Below are 18,261 nucleotides of genomic sequence, written 5' to 3'. Positions count from 1 at the left end.
ATGTAGCAGTTCAGCCTTAAAGTTAAGTTGAAATTTAGCCATTAGCAAGCCTAAATGTCTTAGGATAATTTTAGACATACAGAATTGATATGAACATCCCTGTACAAGTCGTTTTTCTTGGAATTTAGTTCTATGAACTTCGTTAACCATGGTTTAATGGTTTAAAGCATTGGGGTTTCGTTAACAGGAACATGAGAATAAGGCAATATGGAAATTCCTAGTTATATTTAAAAGGAATTTGATAAAGTAACTTAGGAAGTAAATCTCAAGATTTGCAAGAAATGGCTTATAAAAAGTTTAATAAGTCGACGAAATACCTGAATACGTATAAAGATGTAAATGCTGAGGTTTTACTTCTCTATCAAACCAAACTACCAAGGCACTTCATTATTTAAAGTTTTGTATATACACGAGAGAAAATTTCTATACTGTATGGCTTATTAATGATTAGGCCACGTTTGTCTTTATGAGTTATCATAGTTATTAGTAAAACTAACTGTAACCAATGTATAACTCAAAACATTTAATTTCAAACATGTTTGAACTTAATTGTAACATTTCTTTATGGTTTACCTACTTCTGTCCATAACATGGCCTGTTGATGCAACAATAATTATTAAAGCATTTGGACACTGTGGTAGATATAAAGAGTTGCAGTAGAAAACAAATAAAAAGATACTTCAAATCGGAAAAAACATTGTTGGGCATTACAGTAAAAATCTTAATCTAAAAGTTTCAAAGGGATAAGCAGACGAGTCGGGAGGGTTTTTTGACCAAACACTTCTCTATTTTTATTAGTAGAGAAACATTAACCCTATTGATGTTTCATGGAACACATTTAAAGCATTATAAGTACTGCAGTTTTATAGACTAGCATTCTACATATCTTGCAGCTGGACAATATCCCACACACTCATTCCATTAGCATATTGGTATCTTGCCAATAGGTGGACGTGTTCAAAACATGTGGAATAAATATAAAGCAAAGTGTCACACTTTGAATTCTATTAGTTACCTTTTCAGTTATCCTGGTAACGCAATAGGGGTAACAGTAATAATAAAAAATCAAATAGGCAGAGCTTTCACGTGGTAAATTATACAGCTGCTAGATTGCGTGAATGAAATGATAAATAAAGAAATATAAGTTGTTTTGTACATCAAAAAAGAACGCTACCTTTCTGAGAGGCAGCAAATCGCCCATCCGTATATAAAACTATATTGTATTAAAATAAATTTTTGCATATACACCATTTTTTCTAGTTTAAATTTTTTCACTTACAAACAATAGAAATCAGTTAACGGTTTACTTTATTACTTGTATTAATAATAAACAATATCTAGTACTGAAAATATACTTAGCCTTTTTAATTTACACACAATTTATGAACCATTTTAAAAAGTCTTTACACAACTTTATTTAGAACCATTGATGCTTATACCAAATTAAGTTAAGTACTTCGAATCATTTAAAATTTGTTTACAAAAGTCTTGCGATATTTAATAACAATAGAATTAATTTTCTATTCAACATAAAATATAAGTCCTTATAATAGAGGTATAGAGGTATCCTGACAAAAATAAGGTTACTGTATCTATTGTTTTAGTCTTGGATGTTAACTCAAGAAGAAACTCCGTTGTATGCTTTACTAAAGTCAAATCAAATATGACATTTTATGTCATAATAAATTGTTTATAATATTCTAAATCCATAATATACACGTTTAAATTACATAAATAAACCTTACATAAACTAGATAAACTTAGCGTGAAAAGGTTCTTGAAATAATATTGTAATAATATATCGTAATAAAAGTAATAAAATATATGGTAAAACACTCATTATAACCACATTCAATCATTATAATTATACTCTTTTAGCAATTCTAACTGAGGTATTGAGTATATGAGAAATCCTGTGGTACGTATCAGCACTACACAAGGGAGCTGTGTTGGACGGAGATTATAAACAACACGCGCTGTGTTGAGTCCGATGTCAAAACCCAACAGGGTAATGCGCTGTATAATGCTCCCCTGGCCTGTGTCACTCTGTAATGTATACACGAATGGGTTGGCACACACTCAAACATTACATGTATTCATCTGAAATTAGTAGATTTCAAAGGCGTAGCTTTACCGCTCACTTCTATTGAAACGTACCCGTACAAATGTGTTTAGAAGGCTTAATATTACTGGCTCCTATGGATTTGAAATGCTACTGAACTAAAATCTCATTACCCTAGAGACATTGTTGTTTATAAAACATGACTCGATTGCCTGAATCACCTACTGCTTCACCAACGTCCAACAAAAACCAAATTTGGTACATCGTCACCCATCGGTCTTATGTCCTAGAAGGCCACAAAGAACGAATTTCTTCCTCTTATTTCAGGTCTTTAGCAGAATGGCCTCTAAAGTTTAGAAAATTTATATAATAAATACATGGTGGCAAAAGTTTTATTAATGGATAGAACTTCTTAAAATATACTAAAATTCCTTATAAGCATTTTATTGTACCAGTACAATCACAAATTACATTAGTTTAACTAACATTTTTAAATTGTTTATATCAATAGCTTGAAATCATAGAGTAGGCTTATAATTAACAATACATCTTATTTTAATCTTTTCTGTAATTACTGCTGAGTACAGAGGTCATTCAGGTAATAAAATTGGAAATTTTAGTAAAAATTTTCTTTTACTGTACATTTTAGCAAAAATGTATTAAGTAGTTCTTACTTACACAGTTAACATAAAGTAAAGATGTCTTATTTTACCAGGCGAAGTTAGGGATAAAAAGCCCTCTCTAACACATAACTTGGGGACCAACTGCTTAAAAGTGACTGCCGAACCACCACAAATGGCTGAGCAGGCGGGCTGCTTGCAAGGACAAGATCGCTTAGCGGTCACCCATCCAAGTAGCAGCCACGCTCGACGTTACTTGATTTGGTTTCTTGCGATAACCATTGTAACCGTTACAGTTAACGTTTACTATAAAATTAAAGTTTGTTATAAAACCCATATTAGGAGTATTTTACCTGAAATAGGCTTCTCAGACCTGTGTATGTAAATATATATTCTTAATCGGGGAGGAAGGAAAATCAACCATGACACAAAAAAGTAGTAAGACCAAATAAGCCTGAGAAAATGCGTGCGAGTCCTCGGATAACTGCTAGTATTTCATAAAAATGTCATAAATAAAAGCCATGTAAATTTATTGATATAAGTTTTAGCTGTCTATCTACTGAAATAAAATGTAATAAAAATTATCAAAAAAAGGGCCCCACATTAAATCTAAGTATTTCATGTCCTAAGAAACCTTCTCTGTGAACCTACACTATAAATGTAACAGTTAAATAAATTTTAGAATTCCACGTCAAAATCAAAAATATTATTAAAAAGTTAGTTTTAAAGGTATAGTGGAAGTATTCTACTAGTTGTCACAAAATATATAGACAACATAAAGTGATGCGTCACAATGATAAAACAGTGGACTGATTATGGTAAAGTAAATATTGAATTTTTGTTCAGTATATGAGGGTTATTTAAATAAGCTGCACAGTACACGTTAACCATATGAATAGATTGACATCATATTGAATTCGTATTATTCCAAGTAGAGGAAGCGGTATGTTGACCTAGAATAACATTGCTTGGAATGTAAACAATAATCCGTCGTTCAAATACTGACCATCGTAAATATTGGATTCAATCCTTGCACAATAATGTAAGAGATTGCATAAAATATGGATTTATGAATATTTTATGTATTGCACAACTACGGTAATTGTACATTACTTAGCGTAATATTGAGGAAATATAAGGCCACGAAACGTTTTTTACATTAGTTAATGTAAATATAATGGTTACGTATATAATAAATGTTCCAGTTAAATTATTTTTCCTAAATGCATCGAGAGTTTTATTCAATCATACGGTTCTGTTTATATAGAAGTCTCGGTTTTTAATGGTGATGTTAGAAAAAATTTACTTGTGCTTCTGGTATACGAACAGTTTAGTGATCTGCTTGGTGCATGGACTGTGAAGAGTAGCCTGGACTACTGCAGTTGTTGGGTAAAAATGCATGTATGAAGAAAATTATTTGTTTTGGGTTTTAGTGAAATTCTATTCTTTAGATATTGTCTACCGTATTTCCGTTGGCTTACCACAAACTCTGTAAGACAGTTTGATAAGACTCCGGTGACTATGAGGGATGTTACAACTTATGAGTATCTTCCACCAGTAGAAATGAGGTGGAAGGGATCTCCATCACATTTGTAAAAGAGGGACAGCAGAAGAAGATGGATTGCAGGATTGTTACTTCCGTTGTTGAAAAGATAAAGGACTGGGTTAAGTGTAAGGATTCTAACAATGTCGTTTGAGTTTGCACAAGACTTTCCTATAACTTATTCGATCCCAGATATTCCCCAACTTCGTCTATATTTACTTTGGTGAATTTTGAATTAGGAGTCTTTAAAATCGAAATGTATCGGCTGTAAAATCGGCTTAAAACAAAATGTTTACAATTCTAGTTAGAAATTACGGAATAGTATGCTCCTATATTAGAAAAATCTGCTAATGCCAACTATTTGAGATCCGAATAAGGATTCTAGACAAAAGTCTGCTCATTTATTCTTGCTGAGTTTGGCATATATTTATGTAAGGTAAATGATTTCTCCACCCATATTTCTAGGACACCCCAATCCTAAGTGTTCAGATGCAATGACTCCTGTATTTTAAATGGTAGAGAAATATTTGAACCATGCAAATAAGTTTTAATCTATACTTTCTATGTAGAGTTATTGCTTCCAGTATTTTACCTCCATATCAGGAACATTCCGTTCAGTTAAAATGCTTAAATCCATAACTCAAATGGGATATTCGTGAAAACGATACAAGATAATAAATAGATGTGCTAGTTCTCTCTCTGTTAATAATACTTGTCATGTTTATTTCGAAACACACGGTTCAGGCAGCGTTCTTCTCTGAAAATGAAATACGTCATATTCCATTAGATGAAGTACAGTACGAAGTTAGAGTGTATTGCGAGCCGAGATAGGGATCAAAGACGGAGACGCCAACGTTCAAGGAAGAGCGGAAACAATAAACTTGCTCACTGTGGTCTTTACAACACATAACATTCGTGTTACTTCCTGTTGGCGCGGCAGTTGGCTGTGTGACAGCATCCGGCCCAAAATACCGGCGTCTAATACGTGATTGTGCTTCGTTATGAGATGCTCAACGAGGTATCTATGAATAATTCCGTATCATTCTTTGGGAGTGTGCTCAGAGCTTATTTGTGAGTTTTAGGGTCAATATTGAGATATAAAGAACATAATTAAGTCTGGGTTGCGGAAATTTTACCTCACGAACAAGTTATAGACACGTTTTCACAGGTTATGCAACATTCATATATTACTCGTATTTATGTGTAAGAGTGGCTTTTGGAGAACCAATTTTTTCTTTAAATTGTTTTACGAATTTACACTAAATTAAGAAGTAATAAAGTAAGTTAATTAAGTTGATGGTTATTAAGAAGTATTTTGGAAGGTATCAGAAATATAGACTAATCTTTAGTTCCAGAATAAAATTATTGAAGGATCTACTAAACTTGGGAAAAGATCCAAGTGTTTGTTACCACTTTTTGTTCTAAATGATTAAAATTGTTATTTTATTAATAGCGTTGTATTAGTTATGTTATTTTACGTTATTGTTTTGTTATGATATGTTTCCATCTCTACAGAGGACGTATTTTGTATGGATAACTGTTTCTGTTTTCCCCATAAAGGATTAGAAATAATGAAATGTGTTTCCAACAATGTAGTCCAATTTTAGTTGAATGTTTTAATTTTTAACTAGTTTAAATAGTAAGATCTTTCCAGCAGTATTGGATGTAAATCAATAATGTAAAGACAGCTTTTCAGTATTTCTGAAATAAGTTATGGTCATTTGAAGAACACAACCGAAGTATGAGCACTCATTTTATTTAGCTCCAAGGATTTTATTCGACGTCAATCCCATCAATGATTTAATATTACCATTATTAGTTATATTAATATGTGTTACACCTACACGTTCCTAATAGAGTTCATTCAGCTCTTACTTAGGCTATTACGTTCACTTTCTGTCGTAAGAGAAAGTAAAATTTAAAGATGAATAAAAATATTATCTACTCAAGCCTGAAGATTCTAAATGTAGACCTGATAGGCATATCTGTTAAATTTAAATTTTTTTACCGTAGTAGACTTATATTACATGTATGACAACTTTCTCAAGTACATTATTAAAAAAATAAGAAATTAGGCATTAAATAATAAAACAATACATACGATTAATCCAACAGAGTTTAGACTATAAATTCCCTCACTGAATAAAAACAACCCTCTAATAGGTATTATTTTAGTTGGTTTTTATTAATTGTCTTTCTGTTATATTTTTCAAATTACTGGGGAATTTCCAAGAAACCTAGCCACTAAGTGGTGAGGAATATTACCCGCCAGAGCTGAGCGATGTTGGGTTTGTCGCAGGTCTACTCGGGCTCTCGTGTTGTCGTGTTGTCGCAGCTCCATCTACTAAATTTGCACAATGAACCCTGGCATAGATGATGGACTCGTAGATATAAAAAGATGGGAAAGTCAAAATTCAGTGCTCTCTTAAGTCTTTGCATTGCTATATGATATGTATATTTAATAACCTTCTCTATTTCAGAAAAAATACATGCTAGAATTAAAGGTCAAACACCGAAAAGATGGCCTAAAATGTAAAGATGGTCCAGGGAATGTGCCCGCGCAGATGCATTTTCCGATGACATTGAGTTGTCCCTTATAGCCTATCCTTCGGTTTTTTCGTGACCCAAATCCAATAACTAGAACATTTCCTGGTTCCATTAGTTGTATCTTGGCTATATTCAAATAAATCGTGGTCCGATAGTTCATTTAAATCAATCACAAATTGACAGCGCGTTGGTAAGGTCGATGTTTCCTGGATGGGTAGTAGAGCCCCAGATGTGCGCTCAGACTCCTTGGCTCACTTGTATCCCATAAATCTTCTTCACTACTTTCACTTCACTTATTATCAGTAAAATAAACCAAACGCATTTGTTTAGTAGGTAATATTGCCTTTTGATGTCTGATTTGCGTAAATGATAACCTATACAGTGGTTGATAAGACAAATTATAATAAGAGCACATCCCAGTAAAATCAGAAAACTAAAACCTAATATCTACTATAAAAAATCTATTTTTTACAATTGAATTCCAATATTAAATTTAAAATGAAGACAATTTAACATTAACAAATTTAACATATATACTATATGTCCGTATCGTGGTTGTGCTCTCTTACAGCAGTTTTCCTAGCAAAAGAACATCGCTTGGACGATATTTCCAATAACGTAATATGCAATATTTGCGCTAATGCTGGACACGTATCTAGGCAGCCATAAATTCGATCCTCTTCATTCTTCCTTTAATAGCATCTAAAATGTTGGTCTTTTAATGTCATATAAGCTCGCACGTTTTGTTTGAGAACTTTTTAAAATAAAATAGTAAAATCGATAACATTGTGATGATTAAACTTCTATTTTTTTGTTATTGCTGTGTCAATTTAGTTTTATTTTATTGTTGCCTACCTCTTGATGAAGAGCTTAATCAATGCAAGTGATCCTGAAGTTACCATATTTGTTGAAATCGTTATTTATTCTGTTCTATTAATTCATAATTTATTAAATTTCATATAGTAATAGTAAGGAATCATCATCATATCAAATATCCCAGTATCTTGCATCAGCTCCTGTAAGAAACTTCAAGCTAAAACTTTTAAGGTCGAAACTCGGCCTGTAGCTCTGAGGTAATTTCTGGTCAAGGGACATTTTTAATTATGATTCCAGAATGTCTCACTGTACGCCTTAAAACTGTGCATTGAATAAACTTCACTTTAGTAGAAAGACAAATCTAACCCTTTCTTAGATCAGTGTTGGTTGCCAAAAAACCAATTGTAGTGCATCACATAGCCACTGAGAACAATTTAAAAAGTCTAAAATAATGCCTTAAAATTTGTGTCTAATTACAATTTAATTGTTGAGTATCTTTTCCCAGCTTGCCTTTAACAAACTTGAATAAACTTCAATAATCGTACAAATTTAACTAGATTCAGGGTCATCGATATTTTGTATTCTCTGTACGATGTATGTACGATGCCTATAACGGTCAAGTTTTATTGAGATATGGAAAATTTAAGCTTTACACACGATATACATAAAATAACAACTGGTATTCACATCATCATGACCCACAAAAAAGACAAAATATGAAGTTTTTAAAGTTATGTATTATTCTCTCCTGTGACACTATTCCGCTATATGAAAGTGGTTCGATTGGTTCCACGACACCAAAAGAAGATAAAATTTACATCCTGGATAGTTTTTATATCTGGAAACTTCTCGTTCAACAGTCTAAAATTTGCAATCTATAATCCGTTGCTCACAGTCCTTTCGTACTTGGAATGATGAAACATTTTCTTGCATAAGCAATCAGCATATAGATGTCTTTTCGACCCACAGTTTTGCGAGTTACTGTAAGGACCGCAAGTGACATGGTCCTTTAACTAAAACTGGTCAGCCCAGAAGTACTAAATCGCCCTTGTAAAAGGTATCTTCTCAAGTGGCTTGCGTACTAAAATTGTCCATACATTAAAATAAACATTCATAAAACTGAATATACTACGGAAATCTACAGATGCAAGGTTCATCAAATCCTCTCATCATTAAGAGTGATAACTTTCAAAACTTTGATGTCTTTTATTGGTGATATCGAATATGAAAGTATAACAGGGTTTATGAATTTTCCATGCTTATGTAACAAAAATAAAAAATAAATATTCAAGTATATAAAAATCTATTGTCTTTAGCTGTTAAACTCTCTTGAGGCTTGAGACTGAACCTTACACAGATAATCTCTCATAACCAAACTAGGCAGGGGAACAAAATATTCGTCAAAGGCCAATAAACTTACTCGTCAGGTCTTTAATATACAGACCTAAAACTTAAAGCCCCCCCTCCCTGCACGACCATTACCTGCCTGTTCTTTTTCAGATGAGTTCCGTAATATTACAGAAAGTGCAAATATTACATTGGATCTTGAGTAAAAATTCCGTATTTGAAAATAGCTTGAAACTTTCTAAAGTACAAGTGGAATAAATGGAAAATCAGGACATAAGGCTTTTGCCGGAAAGGTAATCGATCCTTCCTCTTATCATAATTGTAAGGTTCGGGTGAGTTGAATGTGGTTCACCACTGTGTCTTGCCAACTACACTAATTGTAATCCTTTTTCAATTCTTTATATCTTTTGATACAGTTTATTTTTATAAGTTAAAGTTTGTTTTATTAACCCTAGCTATCAAAAAAAGGATATTGGTCTGCAGGTATAAAACAGGCATTATTTAGAAAATAGTTATAAATATTACAGGCGAATTCATGTGAATTGCGATATATGTACATTAAAGATGGGAATAGGGTTGAGTGTAAAAAATACAACTGAGAAAAGAACTAAACTTTAATCTTATTATGACATTAATAATAATACTGTACCCATCAATATAAACAACATGACTTACGTATTCATTTGGAAATGTTTCCTCTATTATAGAAAATAAGACATAATATATGTACACTTTATTTTCCTTGTATTAGGTCTAACTTTGAAGCAATTATACAAGACAGTTGTATTTGTAACATTGAAACATTTTATACTGATCACCCTTCCCCCTTCATTAAGGGGATAAAACCTGTCAGAAAAAATCATAATGGTTTACACAAGTCGTCATGTTTTATTAGCACCATGCAACTCAAAACAACTTTTATTGCATTTATAAAAACATATTTACCTGCATATTCATAGTGTAATAAAATCTATAAAAAATATATATAAAATAAATAATAACATAATACATAGTTAGAAAATTAGGCGTGTTTACATATATTTATTTTTGACAACCCAATTTCATTTTGATCATGAATGACTAGACATTTGTCATATCGTTTATTTGTTGTGAAATTTATTTGAGGTAAATACTTGAGAAACTGTGGTTGAACAACAATAGTGACGTATATTTTAGTGTATCTGAATTGTTCCGACAGATCCTGTGACAGTATCCCTCACATCAAAACATTTTCTATCAACGTACATTTCTCTTGTTCCTTACTTGTTTTTAATCTGATCTGAACAAATATAGAACAAAAGCTTTCCGCTTTTAAACGGTTTTCTAAAACTTATCGTGTTTCTGTATTTATAACGGTTTTTATTGAACAATTATTAAACATTAAAAATGGTCGTTGAATTTCACTACTTGAAAATGTGTACTAGAATGTCGATTAACCGAAACCTGATCAAACGAACGTCGTAATAAAAATGTTTTTCGAGTAAATGTATGTATGTTCAAATTTTTTAATTTATTAATAAAACATGCGTATGAGGAAGTGAAGCACAAAGTAAAACTGTAAGTATTCCAATGAATTTACAGCCGAGACTCATGCTTATTCTCTCTACGTTATTACAAAGGACGAAATTTTGTTGTAATATACACGGAACAACCTAATTACAAATTACCTTGGCAGCATAAAACCCGGTTAAAAGAGCTAAATTCATACACGAGTTATTAAATCATTAGGTAAAAATACACAGACGGTTGAATGCTGAAAAGATGATAGAACATTTACAGAAACAATTTTAGTCGTTTTGATACAGGGACTCTTTCACAAAACTTATCGATTCAATACAGTTACAAATTAGTATTAATGATCGAGTACAATTTAACTTCATATGCGCACTACTCCCATAACAGGTGTTTCATAATCCAATACGATTTGTGCCTAGGCTTTAAATTTTAGTATCTCGTTCATGTATATAATTAAATAAAGTGAGGGTATATTTAACCATTTTTAATTATGGTTTGTTTTTATAATGTTGAGTCAGATTAAAATGAAACGGATTTCATGGAAATTATTTTTACTACTAATAAAACTATCATTTTAACTGAAACTGATAAACGAAATTCACCAAAACTAATAATAAAACGCTGTACCGGATAATACATTATTGCCCAAGACCAACGTTAACCTAACTGAATTCTTATTCTAGTTTTATTTACACTTAAGACAAAATATATTTAAGGCTCGTCCTTAAATGAGTATACTTTATCACATCGTTAGCAAATTGTAACAAATACGGTCATAGTAAATTAAATAGTCTCATATATTACAACGTCTGTAATATTAGTGAAATATCCACATATAAGTAAGACATGTAGGATATGAAACAACGAAACAGTCTGAACAGATCTAGCACCAAACCACGTCGACTATCAGCTGTCGGGTGGGGGATCACCTGCTGAGGAAGTAGGCCAGCAACACCCCCAGGGGCGTCAGTCCTTCAGCTCGAGGTGCGCTGCTTCGGCCGCCATGTTGCATAGCTGCGGGCTTTTCTCCTGGAATAAAAATCGAATCTGTTTTTAAATATTTAGTCAAAATCGATATGCAAACATTAATTCCTGTTAGTATAGTTTAAATATACGATATTGCACCACACCACACATGAACTAAATCACTAATATAAATAAAAACATGTTTAAAATCATACACCAATGAAAATATACAAACTGTTAAATTTATAAAAATTAGTTTATATACATGAAGAACCTGACGATTATGAAACATTATGGTGTTATAAAGCAGTATTAAATGATATAAAAATAATACTTTTCAATACAGTCTATTTTTTGGATGAGGCCTTCAGAAACCAAAGGTTTCATCACCTGGGAAGGATGAATTTGTTGAAAATGATGAATATTTGTTTCCAATTGTACTAAGTCTTTAATTATAGTCCGATATTAAAAATAAATATCAAACAACGATTTTATACCAATTTGAAACTGTATTTATATAAAAGAAATATGAGAACATTCTTTGATAAATATATTCTATTTTAAAAAGTTTTATACAGCTGATAACTGTTTTTAAAGGTCGCGAGTATTTATAATGTGTCAAGGTGTTGGAATTCACACCTGACAATGCAATTACTGATGTATTATTGGAAGTGTCGAACTTCTCTTACTGCAATGGATTTTCCAATAACAGGCGCTTTTCTCTCAATTAAATATATTATAAATCTATTTTGGTATATAACAAATTATTTTCGTATCATATTAATTTATACTATAAATATTAGCTCAATTTTTTTAATACACAACACTCTGTAGGAAGTCTTAAACCAATAGATGTGTTATTGTTAATTTAGTACTTTTAAAGGTCGATTTATTTACCAACTTAGGAGTGAAAATAAAATAAAATATTTTGATATTGTACATCTTTTTTGTATTTTGGTTTATAAACTTTTTCTCTAATTATTTCAAGAATTCGTTAATAGTACCCTAAGTGTTTCTTTGTTTGTCAAATGTTGAAAACCTTACATAAAGAAACAAAAGCACACGGAGTTGGTTTATATGGAGGCCCGAACTGTTTTTGAAATTTTCCCTTTAGTGTGGAGCTAATACATGGTTAAAATTTAGTTTACATTCATCAAACCCTATTACAAAACATAAATATTATCTTTAGCAGCCGTTGTTTCTAAACTGGGTCTCTCAATTCTCTAAAGTAATAAATACCATACACCAACAATAGTAAATATAACTATCAAAAATAAAATCTATTCAAACTCAAAAAATAAGTTCCTGTCTCAAGAATTGAATAACGGAAGGAATAGTGACAGATCGTCCCACGATGTACTGTGAGTCCTGAAAACATTTACACCCAAAGATGCCAACAAGAAAGTAAAATGCGCAGAACCTTATTTTTAAAGTGACTAATACGGACGATCACCATGACAACGGCACGCCTGCCGATCTTCTCCCACTGCCCTTTCCCCCTTGTTAGGCTTTCTACTAGGCTCACCTATAGCTCATGTAAAAAGCCGACTGTAATTGTGATCATCTTGGTTGTAGCCACATAAGAACAGTGCTAAATCTCTTTTACAACACTTTTACACTTTTACAGCCTAATTAGTCGTAGAATGTTACGAGATATAATTTATTGTATAGATATAATGGACACTAATACAAGCTCTGATTAATGTATTAAATACTTTTATTAACTGCCTAAAGAATGCTAAGGTTTCGCTAATTTATCGATCAAATTAAAAAAGAATTTACAAAAAACAAAGTTATCTATACAATGTGATAACCCCTATTGTTCACATTATACTAAGTATGAACGTTTTTATTTAATTCTTAAGAGGGAAACTCAGGGTCGATTCAATACAAGTAACCCTTTATATAATTTAAATGTCACTTATTAGAATATGGAGTTACTATAAGTTAAAATTTTAAATGTTTAAACCGCTTAAATTTGTAAAAATTTCAATACATATATATATTTTATAAGGTGTGCAATGTTAATTAATTAGGTCTACAGTGTTTTTTCAAATGCTACAGTATAGCCTGTACAATAGGTAAAGTTTGTAATTGAAGATTGCAAAATCATGTGACACACTTTCAATTGAAATTCGTTTGAATTATAAAGTTCCGTCGCCAGAGAGACAAAACCCTAATTTAATTAATGCAATTGCTACATGGGAGAGTTACCTTGTTTATGCCCCTGTTAGAGAAACTTTGATTGAATTAATTTAGCAGTTCACTTTGGGAAGGAAGCTCTTGAAGCTAGTTTCACAGGTGATGCAAAGTTTACATACAAGAGACAATTCCATTAGAGCTTTTACTGTCACAGCCGGAGTTACCACCCCTGATTAATCTGAATACCATGCACATATATAGTGCATATTTAAAAGAAAATCTGGTATATGAAACGTTAGGGGAGTGGGCCAATTTGGATTTAACATAAATAATTTTATTTAGGAAGTGATAAAGATTTACTTGCGAAGAATTCGTCTTCAAACCTTTCAATTATTATTCATGGTGTAAAATTGATAATTGTTTGTTTATCTAGAGCTATAAACGAGCAACGTTTACTTTAATAATCTAATTATAAACATAAGAATAAACGTCTCAAAGCTAGAGTTTATTTCGGTAGACTGGAAGTGCCACTTTACCATCTCAATACATTGTAGAAACCTCATTACTATTTAAAATTAATAACTGTGTTCAAAAAAATCTAGTATTTCACTATTATAACATCAGAGATCATTCCTTACAATACCCCATACACCGGTTAAAAATATTCGAGCAGGTTCCTTATTATTCAGCACTTGAAATCTATAATAAATTTTCTCCAAATCTAAAGAGGGACAATTGCATAAATGAATTTAAAACCTCCTAAATCCTACCTCAGTATCCGGGCATACTATGTAGTTGATGAATACTTATGTGAATAAGAGTTTTTTTATGGGAAATTACGTATTATTAATTTTTAGACAAAGTTCACTAAGCTTTGCAAATCTATAACTATTTCTTGATTTGTTTATTTTAGTATATTAGTATATTTTAAGTGTTGACAATTCACATGTTTATCCTTAGCTATTCAGAAAATTATAAACCTACGTGAATCTTATAATAAATAAATATTATGATCCATGCAAACATTCCATATGACTGTAACCAGTTTGATAATAAAGTTATTTATTTTGGAATTGTCTTGTTGTAATCACTGTTACCCAAAAGCGCAATGTAAATGCTCAGGTAAATCCCAGAGAGTGATATTTCGTCTGCAGAACTGTTCTTTCTTGAGATATCGTGTAGGCAGACAGGTATAAATGCTTTCCAGTTCCTTCACTAACGCTCAGCTATATCCTAAGGAGTGATATGTATCATGATCGAACTCGATGTTGCCTATATGTAAATGAAGCTGTCAGCAAAATTTTTTCTGCAGATCGGTTTATTTTTTAGACTCGTGCAGACAGACTGATAGAAAAGATTCCCAGTTCATTCGTTACCGCTTAGCCAATTAACGCTTATTAAGATAAAATCTGCCTTCTCAGTAGATATTTTTCATTATTCACCCCAGGCAATGTAGCGTTATTATAAAAATACATATATATATATATATATATATATATATATATATATATATAATTTTCATCGGCGTATCTCATGAGTTTCCCGTGAGACACCAAACAATATGTATGAGCTGATTATTAATAGTTTATTAATAGACCTTGTTAAGGTCTCTCATATATTTTATATTATTTACAAAGAGTTAATTAAATATTCCATCATATGAGCATATTAGAGAGTTCCTCACAGATTTTTTTTTCATTTCACATTCCATAAATAATCAAGTAAGCCATAATAATAATTAACAAAACAAGAATAATCCATAAAGTTAAAAAAATTTTAATATTATTTACACCAAGAGACAATGAAGTGGTTGTTTTCGATGTGAATCGAACGAGCGAGGCAAAGTTAAGGTTGGAAATACAATTAAGCTTCAAATGGAAACTTCTACTCCGTGTGATGAACACCGTTTTTATCACAAGAAAACAAAATGTAGATGTATACGTTTTGTTCATTATTACGTAATAAAAAGAGTAACTCAAAATGACCATCCCATGAATGACAGTAAATTGTTAGACCATCCCTTATTATATTTTAATAGTCAATAATTACCTTAAAAGTAATTTTTTAGTCTAGTATTTATACGCATATTAAGTTTAACTTTTCCCGTGGGGGACTTGCATCCTCATCGGCATCAGCCACTGTCCCAGATGGGATCGTGGGTGATGTACCATCCTCGTCGTGCGCTGCAACTTCTAAGGGAGTGGCAGGGCAAGGGGAGGAAGCCACCTTCCCTTATCACTATTCCAGTGACGAGGGTAGAAAACCCTTCCCCCCTCTTGGTTTGGCCCTGAAATTGAGAGTAGTTAACTATCCCTTCCTTTCCTGATGTTCCTACCCCTACTTTACCAACAACCCCAGACTAAGGTGTTATGCGACCCGTGCTGAGAGTCTCGAGGCACTGAGGGTATATTCAGTGTCTTCAACGGAGCCTTCTGGGAACCAGGGGACACCCAGTCGTAATTACCCTTATCTTCCTAATCGGGTCACTGGGAAGATGGACTGCAAACACCTGGTTCTCGTGGGAACAGAATGGAGAATGGAAAAGTAAAAACAAAACAAAACTGAAACTCAAGAGGTAAGCGAAAATCAACCAATAGAGCTACCGATTGAGCAATTAAGAGTGTCTGAGATGACCTCAATGGAGGAAGACAGACTTATCTTGTCAGAAGGCGAAGTTCGGCCGGAAGAGCCAAAAAAGAAGCGGCTCTCGAGAGGCGACTACGAACGCGGAGGATTGAATAGGCTGTCGCTAGAGGTGAGCCGATAATCCCCTAGAAAGTAAGGCAGAAGGGGTGGGAAGAGAAAAACCGAGCTCTGATAAAACCACACAACGAAGCCGGTTCCGCAAAGGGGAACTTGGTTGTTGTCGGGGCCCCAGAGCAAGGGAAAACTCATTCCGTACCAGCCCAAAAACAACAAACCCCAAGCTATGCAAGTGTGAAGAGGCTGCGATCGCAGTTGACACCTGAAGAACAAGCAAAGGGAGGGGAGAAAAGAAGGAAGGGGCATGATGGAGGTGTCAATAAGAAGACACCCGAAATATATGCCGAAAAGATCTCTGTGGAGAAGCTGGCTATTGTCCGGCTCGAACACCCAGAAGTAAAACTATCGATGGAAGAAGCCACCAACTTGAAGAAAGTGCTGGGCAAACGCGCCTTTAAGGGCAAAAACGTTAGGATGTCCAGCTTTCATGTTGATGGTGGAGCGATAGACGTCGGCTGTGTAAACACAGAAACTAAGGAGTGGCAAGAGAAGCAGGTCCAAGAGCTGAGTCCTTTTGGAGGAGTTCAATTCGAGAGAAATCTAGCACCAACGGCGAATTCTTGGTCCTTCATGTGGAAGAAGACTCCCTGAAGAAGCTGAAGACTCTGGCGATGCGCCCATTTTTGGGCAGCGACAGGATCACCTTCAAGCTGCAGGGAGGTAACGATCAATAGAGAATAACAGCGGTGCTCCAGATAAACCTACACCACAGCAGAACAGCTCCTGCAACACTCTGCCAGAAGATCCTGGCTGACGACCTAGGCGTGGTCCTGATCCTAGAACCATGGACCGTTGGCAGTCGTGTGATGGGGATGAGCACCGCTAAAGGTAATTTGATATACGATTCTGGCAGTAACAACCCTAAAGCATGTTTATATGTCAGTAACAAAATCAAATCACTAAAAATGGCACACATGTGTTCTAGAGACACAGCCGTGTCAGAGGTTCACTTGCAGACAGATGATGGCAACATCAGAATCCTGTTTGCAGCGGTTTATCTCCCACACGATTCTCCAGAATCACCGCCAACTGCGGAGATGGGGCGGATTGTGGAGTTCGGAACCCTTACGTGGAGGCACCTGATCGTCGTTTGTGATGCGAGTGCCCACCACACCGCTTGGGAGAGCAGCAACATCAACAATCAAGGTGAGTGCCTCTTGAATTTTATAGTAGAATCTTACTTAGTTATTATGAATCAAGGCCGAAACCAACTTTAGTACAAAGAAGAGGTACAGGGGTAAGAGAAGAGGTCTTAGATATAATTCTGGCTAGCAACTATATTGCAACTAAAGTTTTAAACTGGAGTGTGCTAGATGAAGCAGATGCTTTAGATCATAGGTATATCTACTTTGACATGATGTCGTACAAAATAAATGAGACCTATAGAAACCCCAAGAAAACAGATTGCGTAGCTTTCAATGCAGAGCTAAAAAGCAATCTAGTAAGAGAAAATGGGTATAAGGGGCAAGGGGTCGAGTACATGGCGAACTCTTTGCAAAACGCCATGAAAGAGTCGTAACACAAAACCTGCATCGTGATAGAAAAAAACTCAAAGAAAAAAGCATGTTGGTGGAACCAGGGGCTGGAAACCTTGAGGAAAAACCTTCGCAGAGCATATAATACATGCAAGCGTGCAGGGAACTGTGAAAGGTACTCTTCTGCCATAACAGAGTACAATAAAGAGGTGAGAAGAGCTAAGAGAAGTATTGATAAGGCACCTGACTGTGCAAAACTCCAAAAAGTCCTTGCTCGAAGCCCCATAAATGTGGTGGGTACTATACTTAGGGAAGATGGGACTCACACCAAGAATCCTGAGGAGATTCTTCAGTGTTTACTGAATACACACTTCCCAGGATCTTTTCAAACCAGTGAAACAGTTGTTAGTGAATGGCGGCGAGGACCTAGAGATAGCTCGTCTAAGGAGGACTGGAACAGTACAA

General features: G+C 33.8%; 1 protein-coding gene across 1 annotated transcript in view; it reads right to left on the bottom strand.

Annotated features, from left to right (window-relative positions):
- Nucleotides 1–9,535: 9,535 nt before the first annotated feature.
- Nucleotides 9,536–18,261, bottom strand: part of LOC124355391 (lachesin-like) — a 66,423-nt gene continuing 57,697 nt past the window's right edge. The window contains exon 7 of the mRNA XM_046806517.1: nt 9,536–11,479. Within this exon, the coding sequence (XP_046662473.1) occupies nt 11,376–11,479 (104 nt within the window). The 3' untranslated portion in view covers nt 9,536–11,375. The remainder of the gene's footprint in view (nt 11,480–18,261) is intronic.

The sequence above is a fragment of the Homalodisca vitripennis genome, chromosome 2 (genome assembly GCF_021130785.1).
Source record: "Homalodisca vitripennis isolate AUS2020 chromosome 2, UT_GWSS_2.1, whole genome shotgun sequence".
Classification (NCBI taxonomy): Eukaryota; Metazoa; Arthropoda; class Insecta; order Hemiptera; family Cicadellidae; genus Homalodisca; species Homalodisca vitripennis.
The sequence above is the reverse complement of the archived record's forward strand: the minus strand, read 5'-3'. Positions and strand labels throughout refer to the sequence as shown.